At 42.3% G+C, this 17,964-nt stretch overlaps 1 protein-coding gene across 3 annotated transcripts in view; it reads left to right on the forward strand.

Annotated features, from left to right (window-relative positions):
* Positions 1–17,964, forward strand: part of cep350 (centrosomal protein 350) — a 32,823-nt gene that overhangs the window by 2,264 nt on the left and 12,595 nt on the right. For all 3 annotated transcript variants that reach the window (XM_080878392.1, XM_080878393.1, XM_080878394.1), the window contains exons 2-26: positions 255–343; positions 480–523; positions 659–764; positions 915–1,080; positions 2,568–3,163; positions 3,274–3,387; positions 3,609–3,737; positions 5,721–5,840; positions 6,846–7,561; positions 7,691–7,809; positions 8,327–9,339; positions 9,480–9,633; positions 10,086–10,255; positions 10,416–10,602; positions 12,267–12,409; positions 12,490–12,653; positions 13,255–13,365; positions 13,522–13,662; positions 13,822–13,961; positions 15,076–15,180; positions 15,297–15,517; positions 15,697–15,914; positions 16,067–16,345; positions 16,455–16,604; positions 16,813–16,973. In XM_080878392.1, coding sequence (XP_080734518.1) covers positions 268–343; positions 480–523; positions 659–764; positions 915–1,080; positions 2,568–3,163; positions 3,274–3,387; positions 3,609–3,737; positions 5,721–5,840; positions 6,846–7,561; positions 7,691–7,809; positions 8,327–9,339; positions 9,480–9,633; positions 10,086–10,255; positions 10,416–10,602; positions 12,267–12,409; positions 12,490–12,653; positions 13,255–13,365; positions 13,522–13,662; positions 13,822–13,961; positions 15,076–15,180; positions 15,297–15,517; positions 15,697–15,914; positions 16,067–16,345; positions 16,455–16,604; positions 16,813–16,973 — 5,543 coding nt within the window. In that variant the 5' untranslated portion in view covers positions 255–267. The remainder of the gene's footprint in view (positions 1–254; positions 344–479; positions 524–658; positions 765–914; positions 1,081–2,567; positions 3,164–3,273; positions 3,388–3,608; positions 3,738–5,720; positions 5,841–6,845; positions 7,562–7,690; positions 7,810–8,326; positions 9,340–9,479; positions 9,634–10,085; positions 10,256–10,415; positions 10,603–12,266; positions 12,410–12,489; positions 12,654–13,254; positions 13,366–13,521; positions 13,663–13,821; positions 13,962–15,075; positions 15,181–15,296; positions 15,518–15,696; positions 15,915–16,066; positions 16,346–16,454; positions 16,605–16,812; positions 16,974–17,964) is intronic.

The raw sequence follows: 17,964 nt of genomic DNA on the forward strand, positions 1-17,964 counted from the left end.
AGAGTTATGCTGTTGCTGTGTGACAAATTGCATACCTCTGCCGAGCCATGACTACTTTGCATTTTAACTTGTTAATATGTTGGGTACGAACTGTAATGCTTCATGTTTTTAAATCATTATTTGTCTGTCACTGACTTGTTTCAGTGTTGTTTTTAGTACTTTGTTCCTTGTTTTGGTTTCAGTCAACATTTTTGGTTTGGTTTTTGTGTGGATCTCACTTACAGTAATATATTTGGTAATTTGTTTAACTGCAGGTGAGTGGGAGAGATGAGGAGCAGCAGGAGGACTGAGGCATCTCTTAAAAGTTCTGCTCAGCACCTTTCTGATCATAATGTTGGCACAGGTGTGTAGAAGAATTTCCTTTTTAATTTTGGTGTTTTTGTTTTTTTGAAATACGAATTAATTTGACTTTTTGTAACCTAAATGGGTGATATGGGTTTTGGAATTTACATTTTATCTTCACTGTTACACTTTAACAGAGCTGACAGCTGCATGGAAAAGTTTGGCTCAGTCCAAAGTTGCTGTAAGTACAACTGAAATGGTTTTCTGTTGAAACTGTGCTTTTTGTAAGCTCTTCCTAAATCACTGTCTTTTTTGTAGAAGCAGAATTGAATTTGCAGTATGTGCGCAGTCTGACAATGGTATTTCCTCTTTGTAGTTGCGGCACATAGAAAATCGTATACAAGCAGCTCCAGGAACAGGAGTTATCCTGGACTCTGTCATTGACTCTAACAAGAAGAAATCCTCTAGGGCCCACCACAGAGGTGGGTTATTCTAAGATATAAAACTTGTTCTTTGTAAATTGTAGTATGGCTAATTGGGGTTTCCTTTTTTATTTTGGTATACTACAGTCTGAATACAAGGTCACTTGTGAGTTCTGTAATGATTTTTAATAAGATTGCTCTCTATGATAGATGGACGACAAGTTGATGACATCAGAGAGTCTTCAAAGCCCAGAGGTCGAAGTCAGCAGAGCCCAGAAAAGAGCAGCTCACGTAGCCCCTTGAGAAATACCACCCAGGACAGAAATGTCAGAAGAAACAACAGCGTGGAATTCAGGGAACCGCTGGCCTCATACAGGTACGAATAATGAACTAAAATGCATTCATGAAACCTCGATTACCCTTTACAAAGCCGCCTGGCTGCTTTTGGCTATAAAATTATAACATAATTCTCATCTTTCTGGAACCATTTGAATTTTCTCTCTAGCCCAAAATGGTTGAGGAGTTGTGACATATTGTGAGATGCACATGGTATCTAGTTAATGCTGTGTGTGTGTGTGTGTGTGTGTGTGTGTGTGTGTGTGTGTGTGTACTATACAGTGCATAAGTTACTCGTATGTTACTAGTGTGGCGATCGTGGCTCAAGAGTTGGGAGTTCGCCTTGTAATCGGAAGGTTGCCGGTTCGAGCCCCGGCTCGGACAGTCTCGGTCGTTGTGTCCTTGGGCAAGACACTTCACCCGTTGCCTACTGGTGGTGGTCAGAGGGCCCGGTGGCGCCAGTGTCCGGCAGCCTCGCCTCTGTCAGTGCGCCCCAGGGTGGCTGTGGCTACAATGTAGCTTGCCATCACGTGTGTGTGAATGTGTGTGTGAATGGGTGGATGACTGGATATGTAAAGCGCTTTGGGGTCCTTAGGGACTAGTAAAGCGCTATATAAATACAGGCCATTTACCATTTACCATAGTGTGAGAAACAGCATAGAATAGAAGATGCTAACAGCAAAGACTGAACTGCGGGACCAGCAGCTTTTTCTTTGTATGTTTGCAATAATTTTCTACGTCACTGCAGAGTGGGGTCAGGTGACTTACGGTAACACTTCCCACGAAGATGTTTTCCTACTCACCTTTTCTGTTTATGTACAATGTAACTGTTACTGGGAATCTTCTGTTGCACTTACGGTCACATAACCTGTCGTCAACTCAGTTAATGTTCACTTTGTCAGCCTGACTTGAAATGCTGTGTGTGTGTGTGTACGTGTGTGTGTGTAGTGTACTCTCAGTGCAAGCAGAAAAAGGAGAAATTAGCAGTATGCAGTCTGATGTTACTCTAACACTGAGGTCAGAGCAGTGTCTTTATTTACATCCAGTAACTGGATGTAAATATCTTTTACATTTTATTTTACAGTGTTAGGAAAGCATTGACTAAGTCAAGCCTGATGCTGGTCCTTCAACATCTATAATGATTAATTCATTAACTCATTAAGTATTAACACTGACTGGTAGGTATCAATATTGTATGGGAAGTGGAAGGAGATGGATCAGACTTGGTTTTTTTTTGCTATGTACTTAATGGTCCATGATACGTAGAAAGCATCACATACGATCTCATTGTGCACTGCGGGTAGTGTTAAAATTTATTACTAAAAATGAATTTATCCAAATCATTATTTTAGTGTGGTCAAAGGTTTTCACTTTTTCATCATTAAACATTTTGGTAGAGTCCATTTTTCCAGCCTTCTATAACCCATGGTCGCCAGTAAGTATGTTCTTCTGTAAACTCGGTGAGCAATGAATTAAAAGTAAATCTTGATCCTCTTCTTGATCCCATGTAATCTGATTTGTGTCCAGAGAGGCCACCCCACCACCACATCCTTCCTCTCAGCCAGAGGCCTACAGTCAGAAGTTGGTGCCAGCGTCTTTGTACCCATCCTCTCCTCCCCGCTCAGATTCTCTGCCCAGCCAGCTGGTCTACCAGAAACACACCATAGACAAGGAGGCTGACAAGGACCTAGACAGCACACGCTCCTCAGGTCGGGAGAGCACTGAGGTGCGCTACCTCAATGACCAGCCAGCCCTGGATAGCATAAGGACTAAGGAAAGCAGCCCCAAAGCACAAGTTGGCATGGATAGCCAACAGTCAAGCCCATGTATTGCTTCCACCCCAGGCTCTTTCCGACAAGAGGAAAGCACGCCATCCACCAGTCCTGGTTCAGCTTCCCAGCGGTTGGAAAACCTAAGACGACATCAACCCGACAACAAGCTGGAGAAACTCAAAGAGCGTATTCGAAGGCAGAGACAACATCTGGAGGAGGCTGCAGAGAGGGAGAAGCTGATGGGGAATCTGGAACAGCCTTTAGCCACATTTGTTGATGCTGGTACAAGCAACAAGCCGGCAGCCAAAATACGCAAAGTAGCAGCTGCACCACCTGCTCCCATATACAAAGGTATCTCCACTGTAGGATTGGTTCATCATCTTCAACCTTTCTGACAGATTTGAGTTGTATGGCAGGGAACATGATGCTGTGTTTTATTTAAACCATCATTTTATTCACAGGTTTCAACAGTACAGAGACAAAGATCCGGACTCCTGATGGGAAAGTTTGGAAGGAAGAGGACTTCCATAACCTCAGCAGAGAACTTTACAGAGACCTGTCAAAGCAGTTTGCTGGTAAACACAAAACACTCTTCATGTCATGATGTTTTTGTCTGAGCTTTGAAACACAACAGATTTATTGAAAACAGTAGTTAATTTAAATGTTTTTGGATTCTGCATAAATCTAGATTTATGCACAGCCTTTGATTTACAATATCCCAGATGTTGAAATATTAGAATTGTCCCTGTCTGTTTGGCTTTATAGCTTATACTCTGTATGTCTTTTATGTCTTCAGAGAGCACCAGACACAGGCACCAACAGCAGAGGGAACAGAGAGCAGACAGGTCCAAAGAGAGGAGGCCTCCCAAAACCATTAGGAAGGTCCACAGAGCTGCCCCTGCCTCTGACCTAAATCCAAAACCAGGTACAATAATCCTCTTTTATGTGTGGGCAAACCCACCCCCTGATCTATTTTTAATTAGTGACAGTGGGAAAGCTAAGCAAGTGGAACAGTCTGGCAGGATTTTGTCACGGGTCAGTGAACTTGCTGCCAACCAAGAGCCTCAAATGTTGCACCATCTCTGTGGTACTTTCTCATTTCTTTGCTTTGCTCATTTCCTGTCTGCACTCTAAGTATATACAGCGTTTCTTATGTACCTTTATTCCCTTGTATATGTATTCATAGATGTTCTTGTTGTTGCTTTACCCAGCACACTTGAGTTTCAGTTGAGTAGTGATTTCGATGCTTTCAAATATTAAACTTTTGGCTAGCATGTACACAATCAGAGTAATGTTACTGTTTTTTTAAATTGGTGTTGTTTACATGCAAGCAGCCTGCCCAAACATCCTGCAAGTGTTTGTGCTTTAGTATTTAGTGTGTTCTTTTGATCTTTGTAGTTGTCTCTAACGTGTGCGTGTGTGTGTGTGTGTGTGTGTATGTGTGTGGCAGTGTATTGCTGGCTGCTGGTGCAGTGTTAAGACTCGAACCTCTCAAGAAATGTCCAGCATTTGTGACATGCAGTTTGTGGCCAGCTAGTAGCGTACAGACACCAGCATAGTAGAATTGTGCCCACACACACTGGCGAAACCTGATCATCGCAGAGCTTCACCCCTTCAATAAGTTGCCATCAAAAGTACACATTTAATGTGTCTGATTGTTATCCATCTTCAATAATTAGAATGTAATGTTAAGGTCTGCCTGACCAAAGTGTCCTATTACTGCTCAAAGAGTGCTAAATGATTATTTTTGTAGTGACAAAGGATGTACCACTTTGTTTTTGTTTTTTTAATTTACAGTTATCATGGTAAAATCTTATTCTCAGCTGCTGTAATGAATCAAGAATGTAAAGGCAGCAACATTTTCAGAGAACTGGTTTGGAAGGAAGTTTTCTTTCGTCAGCGCGAAACTGAAAGGGTGGGACAGACAAGTTTGTCTCAGCTGTCACATACCTGTCTGTCTGCTGTTCATTATGTCTCTTTATAATAGACTCCTGTGTACATGTTTGGTTTTTGTGTGATTTCTTGTTTTAAGAGATCTGATTGGTCACCGTTTGAGCTTAATCTATCCTCATTAAAAGTGTTCTACATTATGGTATGGATAACCCACTAACCTTGCTTTGAGGTAATGGCCCTTTGATTTGTCAGCTATTGGTGCAGAATTAGCTTACTAAAGGTTAAGACACCAACTTCAGCTTTTTGACTCTAACTGGCATCCTGTTTCATGTAGTTCCTCTTTTTTCCACGGCAGAAATGAAAACGATGTTAAAAAAAACACCCTAAAAGCCGTAAAAGATCTTTATCTTGTGTTCTAGCTCGCTTTGGTCTCGTGGTTTCTTCTCTTTCCTTCACGACTCTATAAATAGCCCTCTTAGATCTGTGGCCAGGTTCAGTGTGCTCTTTCACCCTGCACAAACAGCTGCTGGGTGAGCAGAAGTGCAGCTTCATTACCGGGAACTGCTCTTCACGAGAATTCAGGGTGGAGGGTGCTCTAGAGATTTCAGATAGAGGGACATTGCTTTTGTGCTGAGAGTGTTGTACCTGCTGTGTCACTAAAGCCAAGGAGGACAATATCCATTTTGGGATTTGGTTGTACTGCAAAATCAGTATTCTGCACTCATTGTTCCTTTGGTGCATCGACTCTTCCACACAGCAACTTAAGTGATTTGAAAAATAGACTTAGAGCAACTGCCTACATTTTTTTATTTATTTTTTTATTGTAATACTATTTGATTGAATAATCATTTAAATCCCACTAAAGGAAAGTCAGATTGCTGCTTGTCTTTCATTCTCTTAGCTGTGTGTCTATTCTGGTGATGGATATATAGATGCTTATGTTTCATGAGGCCAAGAGCAACTATACTCAGTATAGCAGCACACAGTCTCACGTGTGAACTTTGTTACTTTGCAGCGATCAGCCCTGCATCATGGCGAGAGGGCCAGAAGCTGGTGAAGATGGTACTAGGTCCAGTTCCTCAGCTGCCCAGAGAGGAGGACAGTCCACATGCGGCTGACTTATTGAGCCGAACAGGTGAGAACAGCAAGCTCTCACCTAACAGTAAAGAAGTTAAATTGAATAGCATAGAGACAGAAAAGATCATTAGAAGTCTATTAAGCATTAAAGACTCACCCACAGCGTGTCAGTGTGACTTTACTCAGTTGCTTGTAGAATAACTGAAGTGTAAAATAGGTTTTTAACCCTCTCGCACCTCCTCATTAAAAAAAAATGTACTGTTTTCAGTTGACTTAAATCTGCCTTTGTTAACTATGCCGCTTTAAGCCTTTTAACTCCTGAAATACATGGACATTTCTCGATGCTATTATCTGTGATAAAGTAGTTTGAAAATATTATAAGAAAATTCAAAGACGTATAGTTTCATTTGTCTGGAACATCTGACAGCAATGCAGAAAACCGAGCCTGCCAAAGGAATATCATTAAATAAAGTCCATAGCTTCTGCTGCACACTTGCAGTACACTTACATAAAGCCACACCTCACTCTGTCTTTGCTCGCTGTGTCTGTACTGGCCACCACTGACCAGAAGGAATAGAAATCGACTGGCTTTTCTGGTTGGATGCACAAGACATGACCTGATTTCCAGAGGCTGACCCAAGTGCATGCAGCATGTACCATGGGGATGGCAGGGGAGTGTTAACAAAAAAAAGTCTGGATTATATACGACATGGGAATCTTCGATTTGGCCCAGATTAGAGTTGCCATAGCATGCCTTCCCCTAAGCCTCATTTATTATGCTTATGCGTATGTCTGATGCTTCAGCTTAGGAATTTTTTAATCAGCTGTAGTCACATGTTGGAGGATCTCTCATTTTTCAAGCTGGGATGAACCTGTTTTTATTGATATTTATCATGAAATATTTCATTTTATTGGCATAGAAGGTCAAGTTGATATTACACTTATTAAACAGGAGTCTTTCTTGGTTGAAGTCATTTAACAACACACATTGTTTTAGTGTGCGTCATTGTTTACATTGTGAATGAATTACTGATATATCTGCTTTTCTGGAAATATTCACCAGATTCCCGCCACCGCTCAGATCTACGCTCAGAATCAAAGCGACGATCACGTCCAAACAGCACAGAGCGGCCGTGCAGTGGATTTCAGGGACAATCACAAAGCCACCTCACACCAACATCTATCCCTCAGGACAAGGTTCCAGGAGGGTTAAGCTCAGACCTGTTGTCAGCAGACATCCAGGGAATACTGGATGACCTTCAGCTGGAGTGCAAAGCAGCTGAGCAGGACGAGAGGGCCCGAAAAAGGTCCCGGGGTAGCAGCAGTGGTAGGAGAGGGGGCTCAGGGTCACGAACAAGGACGCCCGTCTCTACTTGGGGAACTACTGCGGCAGCAAACAGCTCATCGAGAGTTTGTCGCAGTGCCAGCCCCGTCCATCGTCCAGAAACTACCAACATAACTGACGCAAAGCACAAGAAAAGGCACTATGATGCAGATACAGTACGCCAGTACATTGCCCGGCAACAAGAAGAGAGAAAAAGGCGTCAGGCGGACGAGAAGAAGGCGATGAGGGAGGAATCGGAGAGGAGACACCAGAGACTGCAGGAGCTCTACAGGAAGCAAAGAGAGGTTGCTAGAACTGTGGCAATCCCCACTGAGACTCCCGTGGCCCCTGTACAAAAGCGACTACAAGAGACCTACAACAAACTGCTGATGGAGGAGGCCCAGCTGGGCGAAGGGGCCATGCAGACACTCCCTGCTATTCCTTCTACTCAGCTGGTAAGTATGGTCACAAAAACATGGTAATGTCATTTATACAAACATGGAAACTGCAAAAACAAAGATATGATCACTTATGTAGTGGAAAAATAAAACGAAAATAAGTGTTGTTGATGTATTCTTTTACAGAGACCGATGTACCAGCCCTCGGGAGAGTCGGACAAAGAGAACAAACGACTAGAGGCACCCCAGAGCCCATCAAGCAGTGACAGGTCTTTGAATGATCATCCACCACCTCCATTAACTAGGTACTTTCATGCTCATACCCAAGTACAAAACTGTGTTTACCTCTGTCACAAGTAACAAGCTCAGTACATTCAACACAAATAGACAACAACAGCCTGCCGGTACACACAGTCCTCTGTCTTCTTGAAATGATCTTTGTTTGATAACTAGAAAATCATCTGGCTTTTGAAAAAAATCCAGATGTTTGGTTTTATGAGCATCGCATGCAACAACCCACGAGTGTTTTATTACAGGAACAAACAAAAATAGTGCACGATAAAGAACATCTGCGATAAGTGACTGGAAATCAATAGCCTCATAGGCTGCTATCAGTTTTTTACATCTCTTACCACCAAAGTACAGGATGATTGTTTGGGATGCTGTGTTAAAAACATGAAGTGGGGGACTCTTTGAAACCATAACTACTCTCTGTGGAAGTTTTACCGTTTGCTTACCTTACTTACCAAGGGTGTTGCACTTAGATGTGTTTAGTCTTCTTTTGTCTTCTTACATTTTAAATAAAGTTTTTTTTTGTCACAGGGTTGATCTTGATCTTGGAGTTGCCCCTTTGCCTCATCAAGAACGTTTGTACCCACCTGCTAGACCTTTGACTGGACCCAGCAGCACTGCTCAAGGATCGGACGATGACCGTCTCTTCTCTCAACTCTTAAGAATAGAGGCAGAAGTGGCTGCTAGTAACGGCATGAAAACCCTGCGACCAGCCACAGCCCCTTCCGGCAGGTCCCGGTCCAAAATGTCCCGCATCGAAGCCATCAAGGCCACAGCTGCATCCCTCTCTAACCGCATAGAAAGTGAGGCACGGAAGCTTGCTGGGGAAGGCATCAACTACGGTAATGCAACATCAATGGATATGGATACTGTTTTAGTGCCTAGGCCCTCTGTTCTTGTCGATGGATGGGCAGGAACGGCAGCACGTGACACAGAAAAAGATAACATGGCTCTGAGGATCCAGAAGATTTTGACTACCACAAATTATAGTTCATACAATGGCACAGCTCTTCCAGGAGCAGGCAGTCTGCATTCCTTCAGGGAGCAGAAGTTGAAGAATGGTAAACAGACTTCCGTTGATGTAATCGATCCCATCTTTAACAGTTACACACAAGAAAGGGGGGAGCTAGTCAATGGCTTGGAGAAGGAATCAAGAATGAATAAAATATCAGAAAGGAAACAAATTATGGACGAGGGGGAGAACAGGACAGATCTCCATGATTCGAGTGGTGGATCTATTAGTGAGGGTCCTCTTCTGAGTGAAGGGAGTTTTTCTGAGGATGAGCAAAGTCCTCCTCACCCCTCTAGATATAATTATGTACCTAGACCAGCAGATCGCCTGGAAGCGGCGGACTACTGTGCACGTCAAAGAAAGGATTACCAGCGACTGATGGAGTTCCAGCGGGAAGCAGAGAAATGCTCAGGCCTCAGCTTATCCTTTGCACAGCAGGACCAGGACAAAGCAGTTTGGGAAGAGCTGAACAAAGGAAGCCCTCTGAGCGTAATCAACATCTTCACTAAAAACCATCACAGCCACGTTAAAGGTGAGTTCACGTGTGACTATGCATATAATAGCTTCACATGATGCATTTAATATGAAAACCACAGTGGTCATATGTATGCAAAACACTAGCGGTCAGTTTAGATAAGGACGTGTGTGTTCTGTCTCCAACTTGTTCTTTAGTGAGTGATAGAAATGTGGAGAGGAATTCTCCCTCCGCCCATTCTGCGGCCTCTGGAAATGGACCTGGAGACGCAGCAGTCTATGAAGATGACTTTGTATCGTCACATAGCAGCAAAGCCAGTGGGCAAATAAAGAGAAGCTCCAATTCCCCCAGGTAACTGAAGACGTCTTCAAAGTCACCACTGGGTGGCATTCATGTCACACAGATGGTTTCTCCAGCACTCTCAGATACAAACATTTGTCCTCCTTTTTAGAGTAAAGATCAACTTTCAGGATCACTTTTGTTTCCTTGCTTTGTTTTTGTATGTGTCGTATCAAAGACCCTGAAACTGATTTAAAACTGGTCATCCGTGTGTCCTCACAAAGCTTTGACTTGATAAATAGAATCCTTATCATGTTATCCATATTTCCATGTATTATAGTAGAAGACAACATATTACTGTTGTCATGTGTGAGGAAGTGGGGTGTTGTGTCTGATTGTGTTATGGGGTTTTTTTTTTTTCAACCAATGTATTTCTGTAAATTTTGAGTTAACAGAACTCAGAATGGAGATATGCTCTTGATAGAAGTCCAATGTTCACGATTTCTTTCTGCACTCTTTGTTAGTGTGAATAATCACTTTGAAGAACTGATGAGGAGGTCACCTTATGAAAAAAGCACAGATTGCAGTCACTCCCACCATTCATCCTTTCAGTCATCCAATCACTCACAGCATCTTTCCTCTGGTTCAACACCTGCTTCCTCGCCCCTCTCCAGGCACTCTGCCAGAAAAAGAGGTGAGTTTTTTGTTATTTAATCTTTGTAATGATTATTTTCTGACATGACCAGGTTGTAAACTTTTTTTAAATTAATACATTTAAGCTTATTAGCTGAATTTCAGTTAAACTGTCTTTGGAGTCATAAGTTGCAACAGAACAAAGCTTTGTCTCTTTGCAGGACCAGTATCAGATCAGAGTGACACCACTCTTGTAGAGGAGCAGAGGAGCTCTTGCTCTCCAGCCTCGGAAGCGCTATCGTCTGAATCCAGAAAGGGAGGCTCGGACAAAAACTCTTCCCACACCCAGGCCAAGAGTGTCCACTCTAATGACACACTAGGGGAAGCTTCAGGCCATTCTCACCAACAGTAAGCTTATTTCAGTGCTATAAAGGCTGCAATATGTCACCAGATATGTTAATCAGCAGATTTTTCTGTTAAGATCATTTCTAAGATATCCAACTGAAGTATGTACAGAACTGTTTGAGAGCAGGATGAATGGTGTGTACTGTTCATACAAATCTACGTTGCCCTCGCGTTCAGTTGTCTCTGGTATTTCCTTCCTGGTTTTTAGTAAGCTTTAATGCCACACTGCTTTTGTGTCGTGGGGGTTCTTCTGGCTTACAGTGACGCATCTATTTGCTGTCTGAATGTGGTAGGTTATAGGTGTATTTATATATTTTTCATTTAGGATCACCGCATGAATATATTTCTTTATTTCTGGATGCAGTCCGGCTTCATAAATTAAAACATTTAATTATTTATTTTTTTCCTGGATGCAGGGCAAGTATGAAGTAAAATTTACATTAACCTGGGAAGCCACACACGAGCTACACTGTTTGCTTCCCAGAGTATTTCCAAACTAACCTAAACTTCTCTTAAAAATGTGCACTCAGTCATCTCAATCATTTGGATATTTTCTGAACTAGGCAACCTCGGTTGTTGCTGTTCCAACCACTCTGAAATTTCCACTTGGCATATACTGTTATTTATTAACCAAAAGTAAATGTATTTAAGCATGACTAATTACTAAACTACACTTAGAGGAGCCTCAGTTGAGGCTGCCAGTCTAAGCAGTCTTGTGGTTTGCTGTTCTCTTGAGGGCCTGAGGGTTTAAGCAGCCGCGTAGTGCCCAGCAACAGGACCGCACTGTAGTTCAACCCAAGACAGAAAACACTGCTTATTTTGTTTTGGAGGCCCACAGGGTTGTTGATCGGGTCATTCAGCTTCACCACCGCTTGCGCCTGCTCCCAGAGAGAAGGAAAGAGACTTGTTTTCCTTCTAATCCCACTGTGCAGCAGTGATATTTGAGCCCCCTAATGGTACTCCAAAGCCCAGGTGGCAGATTCTTGGGATTCTGCACGGTCTGTGTGTCTTCAACAATAAAGGAAGAAACTTGTGAGAGAATTATAAACTTTTTATTATTAGTAATGCACTTTTCTTTTTTTTTCTTTAACTCTGTAAGACAAAAACAGTTAAAAATGTTCTTAAGGGAAGTCACCCTCTGTAGTATTTTGACTTTTGACAAGATGCTTTCATGTCATTGTGCAGATTTTGATCAAAGGAAAAAAGTGCCACTGTCTGCTTTTTTTTTTTTTTTTTTTGTACAGATTTAGAAAGTATTATTATTTTTTAGACGCTCCTTCTTTCTGAAGAAACGATTCATAATTGATAACTCTGACCTCTCACAGCAGCGCCTTTTTCTTTCTCACTTTCTCACCTTTGCTGGACCCGAGCTGTCTCGCTCTTTATCATTTTGCCATTCGGCTCCTGTTCTTCAGAATAGGCAACCATTTCTGTAAAACATGCTCTAGTGAATATTTGAAACTCTTATTTAAATATTTATACAATCTTGTACATGTAATGCCAGTTTCATAATGTCAATTTTGCAACAGTTTGTAAAAATATCGCATGCCTGCTTTTCCCACTTCCCCTTCTGTTCTCTATATCAAATAATGTATTAAAACATGTTGCTAACTATTACATTGACAAACCCCATATACTGATGATGTTTCATCGCTTTGTTATTGCAGGTCCAGATTGATTTCCTCTACTAGTTCTCCAATCCCCCGGTCTCTTCCAACAGTAGAATCTCCCAATGAGCTTTTGAGAAATGCGTCCAACCAGAACACAGGCACTTTAGCTCCTGGTGGTAGAGCAGAGACCAAGTCCACTGGTAAAAATAAAGTTCTTTTGCTTATTTATTTTATCTATTTTTATTTATGTCTAACTCCCTTCGTCTCTGCTTTCTCCCAGGTGAGCTACAGTATTCACCTGGTGTCCTGCAGCAGCGTATGGCAGCAGAACTCCATTATTTGGACTCAATTGAGGAGTCATTCAGACAGTTGGGGGATGTGGAAAGGTTAATGGGTGTGTCCATGGCACAGCAGGAGAGTGCATCATTGGCCCAAATGCTCAAGGTAAAGTAGGAGATGTTTCCTATGAAATACTAATGTGATGATATATATTCAGATCAATTCAAATTTATTTACACAGCACCAAATCACAACAACAGTCGCCTCAAGGTGCTTTCAATTGTAAGGTGGACCCTACAATAATACATACAGAAAAAAAACAACAATCATATGACCCCCTATGAACAAGCACTTTGGCGACAGTGGGAAGGAAAAACTCCCTTTTAACAGGAAGAAACCTCCGGCAGAACCACGCTCAGGGAGGGGCGGGGCCATCTGCTGTTGTTGGGGTGAGAGAAGGAAGACAGGATAAAGACATGCTGTGGAAGAGAGACAGAGATATATATTAGCTGTGGCATTAATCTTTACCTATCAGAAGTTTCAAAGGATTACAAGTTACTTAGTTTCTATAATCTTTCTGGCTCATGAAATATGATTTGATGTTTTGAACACAGGTCAGTATTTAAATATCTTTTTCTTTAAGTTTTCTTTTTATTTCTAAATGTTGTATTAGTTGCAGCACCAGCTGGGGTGAAAACAAGAATATTACCTGCTGTTTTACTGTATTACACTTTATTGACCTACTCTGTGAACTTTGACCCTGCAGGCCAAGCAGCAGCGCCATGAACGTGAGCTCTATGAGCTGAAGATCAAGGCTGAACGAGAAGCTCTTGAGACAAAACTACAGCTGGAAGAAAACAGGCAGAGAGTGGCCAGGGTACTGCACACAATCAGCTCACAAGAACCAACAAAATGTTTATGTATTTGTGGATAATAGATTCAACGTTTGCTTTATAACCTTTTAATTTCCAACGTATGAGCGCTTTGATTTTCTGTCTGTGTAATGTATATGTATGTATATGGTTTTGTCCAGGCTCATATAGAACTGCAGGAAACCTTGGCAGCATCTCAAAAAAAGACTTTGGGAGGCCTCCAGGAATCAACTACTAAGATGATGACTCAACAGGCCGAGGCAGCGCAGTACACAGCCGATGCTGCCCGACACATCAAAGAGGTTAGCAATCAGTTCCCTCCTCCCTGCCTGGAAAAAGCCTGTGTCCTAATTGTACAGCAAAAGCTAATTGATTGTTGAAGAAGAGAAAAAGCATAACATCCAGCCTAAGAGTGACGAGGTCATACATTTTGATCGCCTTATTGTGTTTTACTTCATCAGATGACAGAACTAGTCCGGTCGCAGATGTCAGGATCTGTGGTTGTCCCTCCTGTTGCCACTGATTCCTCCACAGTGGAGCAAAGAAAAGAAAATGACACTTACTCGATGGAGCATCGACAGGATAACGTAGACTCTGACAGGTACACTCCAAACGATCACACTCACTTTCCTGTCAGTTTCTGATTTTTATATCCTTTGTAACAGCGATGGGCACGCAAAGCAAAAATGCTTTTGCAGGGAACTGCTTGACGAATTGAAGATTACCCTTCACCTCGTGTTATCACATGAGGTGCTGAGCCTTGATGCGGGCGATCGTTGGCAGTTCGTCTTGCAATCGGAAGGTTGCCGGTTCGAGCCCCGGCTTGGACAGTCTCGGTCGTTGTGTCCTTGGGCAAGACACTTCACCCGTTGCCTGGTGGTGGTCAGAGGGCCCGGTGGCGCCAGTGTCCGGCAGCCTCGCCTCTGTCAGTGCGCCCCAGGGTGGCTGTGGCTACAATGTAGCTGCCATCACCAGTGTGTGAACGTGTCGATGACTGGATGTGTAAAGCGCTTTGGGTCCTTAGGGACTAGTAAAGCGCTATACAAATACAGGCCATTTACCATTTGATCTATTTCACAGATCAAGTCCAGAGGACCCCAAGCTTAAGTGTTCATTAAGGTGTTTGTCACATAGATATAAAATAAGCTCAGAGATTAAGCTGGTGTCAAACACAAGGTGCTTAGTTTATGTAAAAATGTAGTTTGTTGTTGTTTTGGTTTACGTGATGAAAATGGTTTTATTTGTGTATGTTCATGTGTTAGACTTGTACATAGTTAAACATGTATGGATCAAATAATGTTGAATTCTGGGTATGGATTTGTAAGCAATGAAATTTAAAATAAGGGGGTAGAACAGGAAAAGTCTAAACTTCATCCTACTCCTCATCGAGCACACACATTCTGTAGACATGGATATATACATGAAAACTTGACGATTTTTAACTTTTGTTTTCTTTGTTATTTCAGTTATATTTGCATGTTCGAAATAAAAATTCTATCTGTCGGCATGACTCTGCAAAGCTGTGGCAGACTTTTGACATGCTAGCTGTAACTGGTTTCACTATTGGACCCACCTTTGAACTGTTCAGATATTCACAGCTAAGCCTATCTCTAATAATATTAAACAACTAGTTGGACATGCATTAGGGTAACAACCCAAGTGTTGTCAACCCTTTTACCTCAAAGGCCTAAATTTAAAATCTTGTTCTCTTACAGCTTTCAGAGTGAACCATCAAACAGAAGGACCAGGTCAGAGGAGCCGCTGTCTTCACTGAGCACGAGTCATTCTGACTCGCTATCATTCAGGAAACCGAATCTCAGGTACCAGTCAGTCTCTTTATGCAGTGCCATGTCTGCAGGTTTTAATTTTTTCATTATATTTGAGGAATACGAATTGAAACAAACCCACTCAATATGCCTTTTTTCCCTTCGCTCAGTGGATCTGCCTTAAGCAGCCAACACAGCCCATCACATCACTTATCAAACCATGAGAAGCAGATGAAAAAAGAGGCCATAGAGGGGAAATGGAGGAATAGTGGACTCGAGAAAAGGCCAAAACAGGAAGCAGCCAGCAGCTCCATAGAAGAGGAAGTTCTAGCAGCAGCAGCAAATGACTCCGTCTGCAGTGACAGTATTCCATCTGTACTGGATGAAAAAGGTAAAAGTTAAAAACTCGACATGCATTTAAATTGTTTCTTTTCCCCGTGTAAACAGTCAGATGTTGATATCATCACTGTTAGAGGAAAATATAAAAACACGATGCCCACCTTTGATCTTTATCTAAAAAAAAAACCCCAAAACTTCACCCCGAGTTTCTTTTGGTCTCTGCCCCTTCAGGAGACAGTACATCTGTGGCCACAGAGTACTCGCTCAAGTTTGACGAGTCCATGACAGAAGACGAGATTGAAGAGCGTTCCTTCCGCTCTCTTCTGCCATCAGAGGCACATCGCCGGGGAACCATGGAGAAAAAATCCCGCCACCACGAGGAGTCAGAGGATGATGGAGCCAATCACAGCACATTGGTTTCAGGACCGGGGCTGCACAATTCTTTTAAGGTGAGAGTCCAAACACTGGCCAGCACAATCAGTTGATGCAGCTATGTAACTGAAATCATTTTTTACTTGTTCTTTACCTGTTCCTTACTGAACTTGTGATTTCTCTTCCTTCTTAAATCTCACTGTCTTCTCATTTTCACGTTCTCCTGCAGTCACAGGACTCAAACATAGCCTTCTCTGGTGGACAGGACAGCTTTTCCCAGTTCACCATGGACATGGTTCGCCAGTACATGAAAGATGAGGAGGTAAGACTGCAGCACCAGAGCTCTCTGCTGCGTCTTCGCCAGAAAGCACTCAAGGAGAAGACCAGAACAGAGCTGGCCTGGCTAGAGCACCTGAAGAAGAAGCTGAGAGATAAGGGAGAGGATGACAAAATGCCACCAATCAGGAAGAAGCAGAGAGGCCTTCTCTTAAAGCTGCAGCAGGAGCAGGTACTGTGGATGGCAAAAGCACAGTTACATTGAGGGAGCTTCACTGAATGCTGTGGTGTTAACTTTTGCTACTAAGCAGTGTTCTCTCTCACTGTGCTCATTTTCTCAGGCTGAGATCAGGCGACTTCAGGAGGCCAACAAAGCTGCGAGGAAGGAAAGGCAGCTATTGCTGAAACAGCAGGAGGAGATTGAACGGATGAGAAACTCAACACTCAGGCTGAAGGAACGTCTCAAGTGTGCTGGGATTGAAGCGCTTCCTGTAAGTAGCTCAGTCATTTATCAGCTCCTGCAGAAGAACCAGCGAATTAAGGCGATTTCAGTTCAGTTCATGCTTTGTTCGTGACAGGTAGTCTTGAATAAACACAGGAAAAAAGCGTACATTCAACCAGACATGTTGGTGTGCTCATTTCTTTTCTTTTTTCCCTTGTTAATTCTCAATCTTTCTGCGTGTGTCGATCATCCTCTAGGAGACCCCGGTGTCAGAAACCCCAGGGTCTGAGCCAGCTTCCCCAGATATGAGGCATGCTGATGATAACCGCAGCCCCTCTCCCTCACTCTCTGTCTCTGGAAGTGAGACTAGCAGCATCATGCAGAAGCTCAAGAAGATGCGCTCTCACATGGATGAAAAGTAAGGACTTTAATTTAATCTTCATGGATTAACTGGGCTTGGCTGTCTCCTTATTGACAAGCCTCCCACTGAATGATAAGAATTCATGTATTCATTTATTTTTCAACTTAACTTTAGTTTTACTTTGATTAAAATCTGAATTGCTTTTAGTATGTGGCTGCAAAGACATCCCTCCATTAGTGCTATGTTCTTGGATAGCATAGCTTCATTAAAAAGAAAAGGTATCGTAGTTTATAAATGTCTTCTTTTTAATTCTAGTTTGACAGGATACAAAGCAGAGATGTACATTTACTGTGGGAGACCTTATCTAGCACTAATTGAAACAGTGGCATCTTTCTCTTGCTGCTCGGCGTGCTTCTCTTGCTGTTTTAAAGTGCTCGTCTCTTTAGCTTAGACAAGCAGCCACACACTCCCTCAGTACATCTTTGAGTTTCGATTCATATAAGCTACTTTGTAAAAAGCTCTCCTACTCATATGTTTGAAAGAAAGAAAGAACATCAGACAATAATCAAAGACCCTAAATATTTACAGTACCATTTAACCTTAGCACTGCAACATTCAGTTATATGTATGCCGTGTATTCCATAAAGTTTATTACACCCAATGACTCTCATATTGGCCATGGGCTTGCAGTAGCTGTAGGTCACCTAAAGCTTTAAACTTGGTCACCAGCTTTGGTCAGCTGACTGCAGAGCCTCTCAAATCTAGATGGTACAAACAAGTGTGAATTGTTCTGGGATTTATAATTTGCGTATAAGTGACAGACCAGCCTTCCATTACCCGTTTTCAGCAATTTTTAGGGCTTCAATTCTTCAAATAAAGGCTTACAACAAAAAACATCTGAGCAGTTTTACTGTGGTTTTGTTGTATAATGTTACAGGCTTCAGGCAGGTAATATAGTTTAATATAATCGGACCATTTAGACGACCTTTTCCCCGTTGTTCTCCAAATCTGCTGTTTTGTTAACAATGGCAAAAGCAATTGCACAAAA

This window comes from Rhamphochromis sp. 'chilingali', assembly GCF_963969265.1.
Source record: "Rhamphochromis sp. 'chilingali' genome assembly, chromosome: 3".
NCBI lineage: Eukaryota > Metazoa > Chordata > Actinopteri > Cichliformes > Cichlidae > Rhamphochromis > Rhamphochromis sp. 'chilingali'.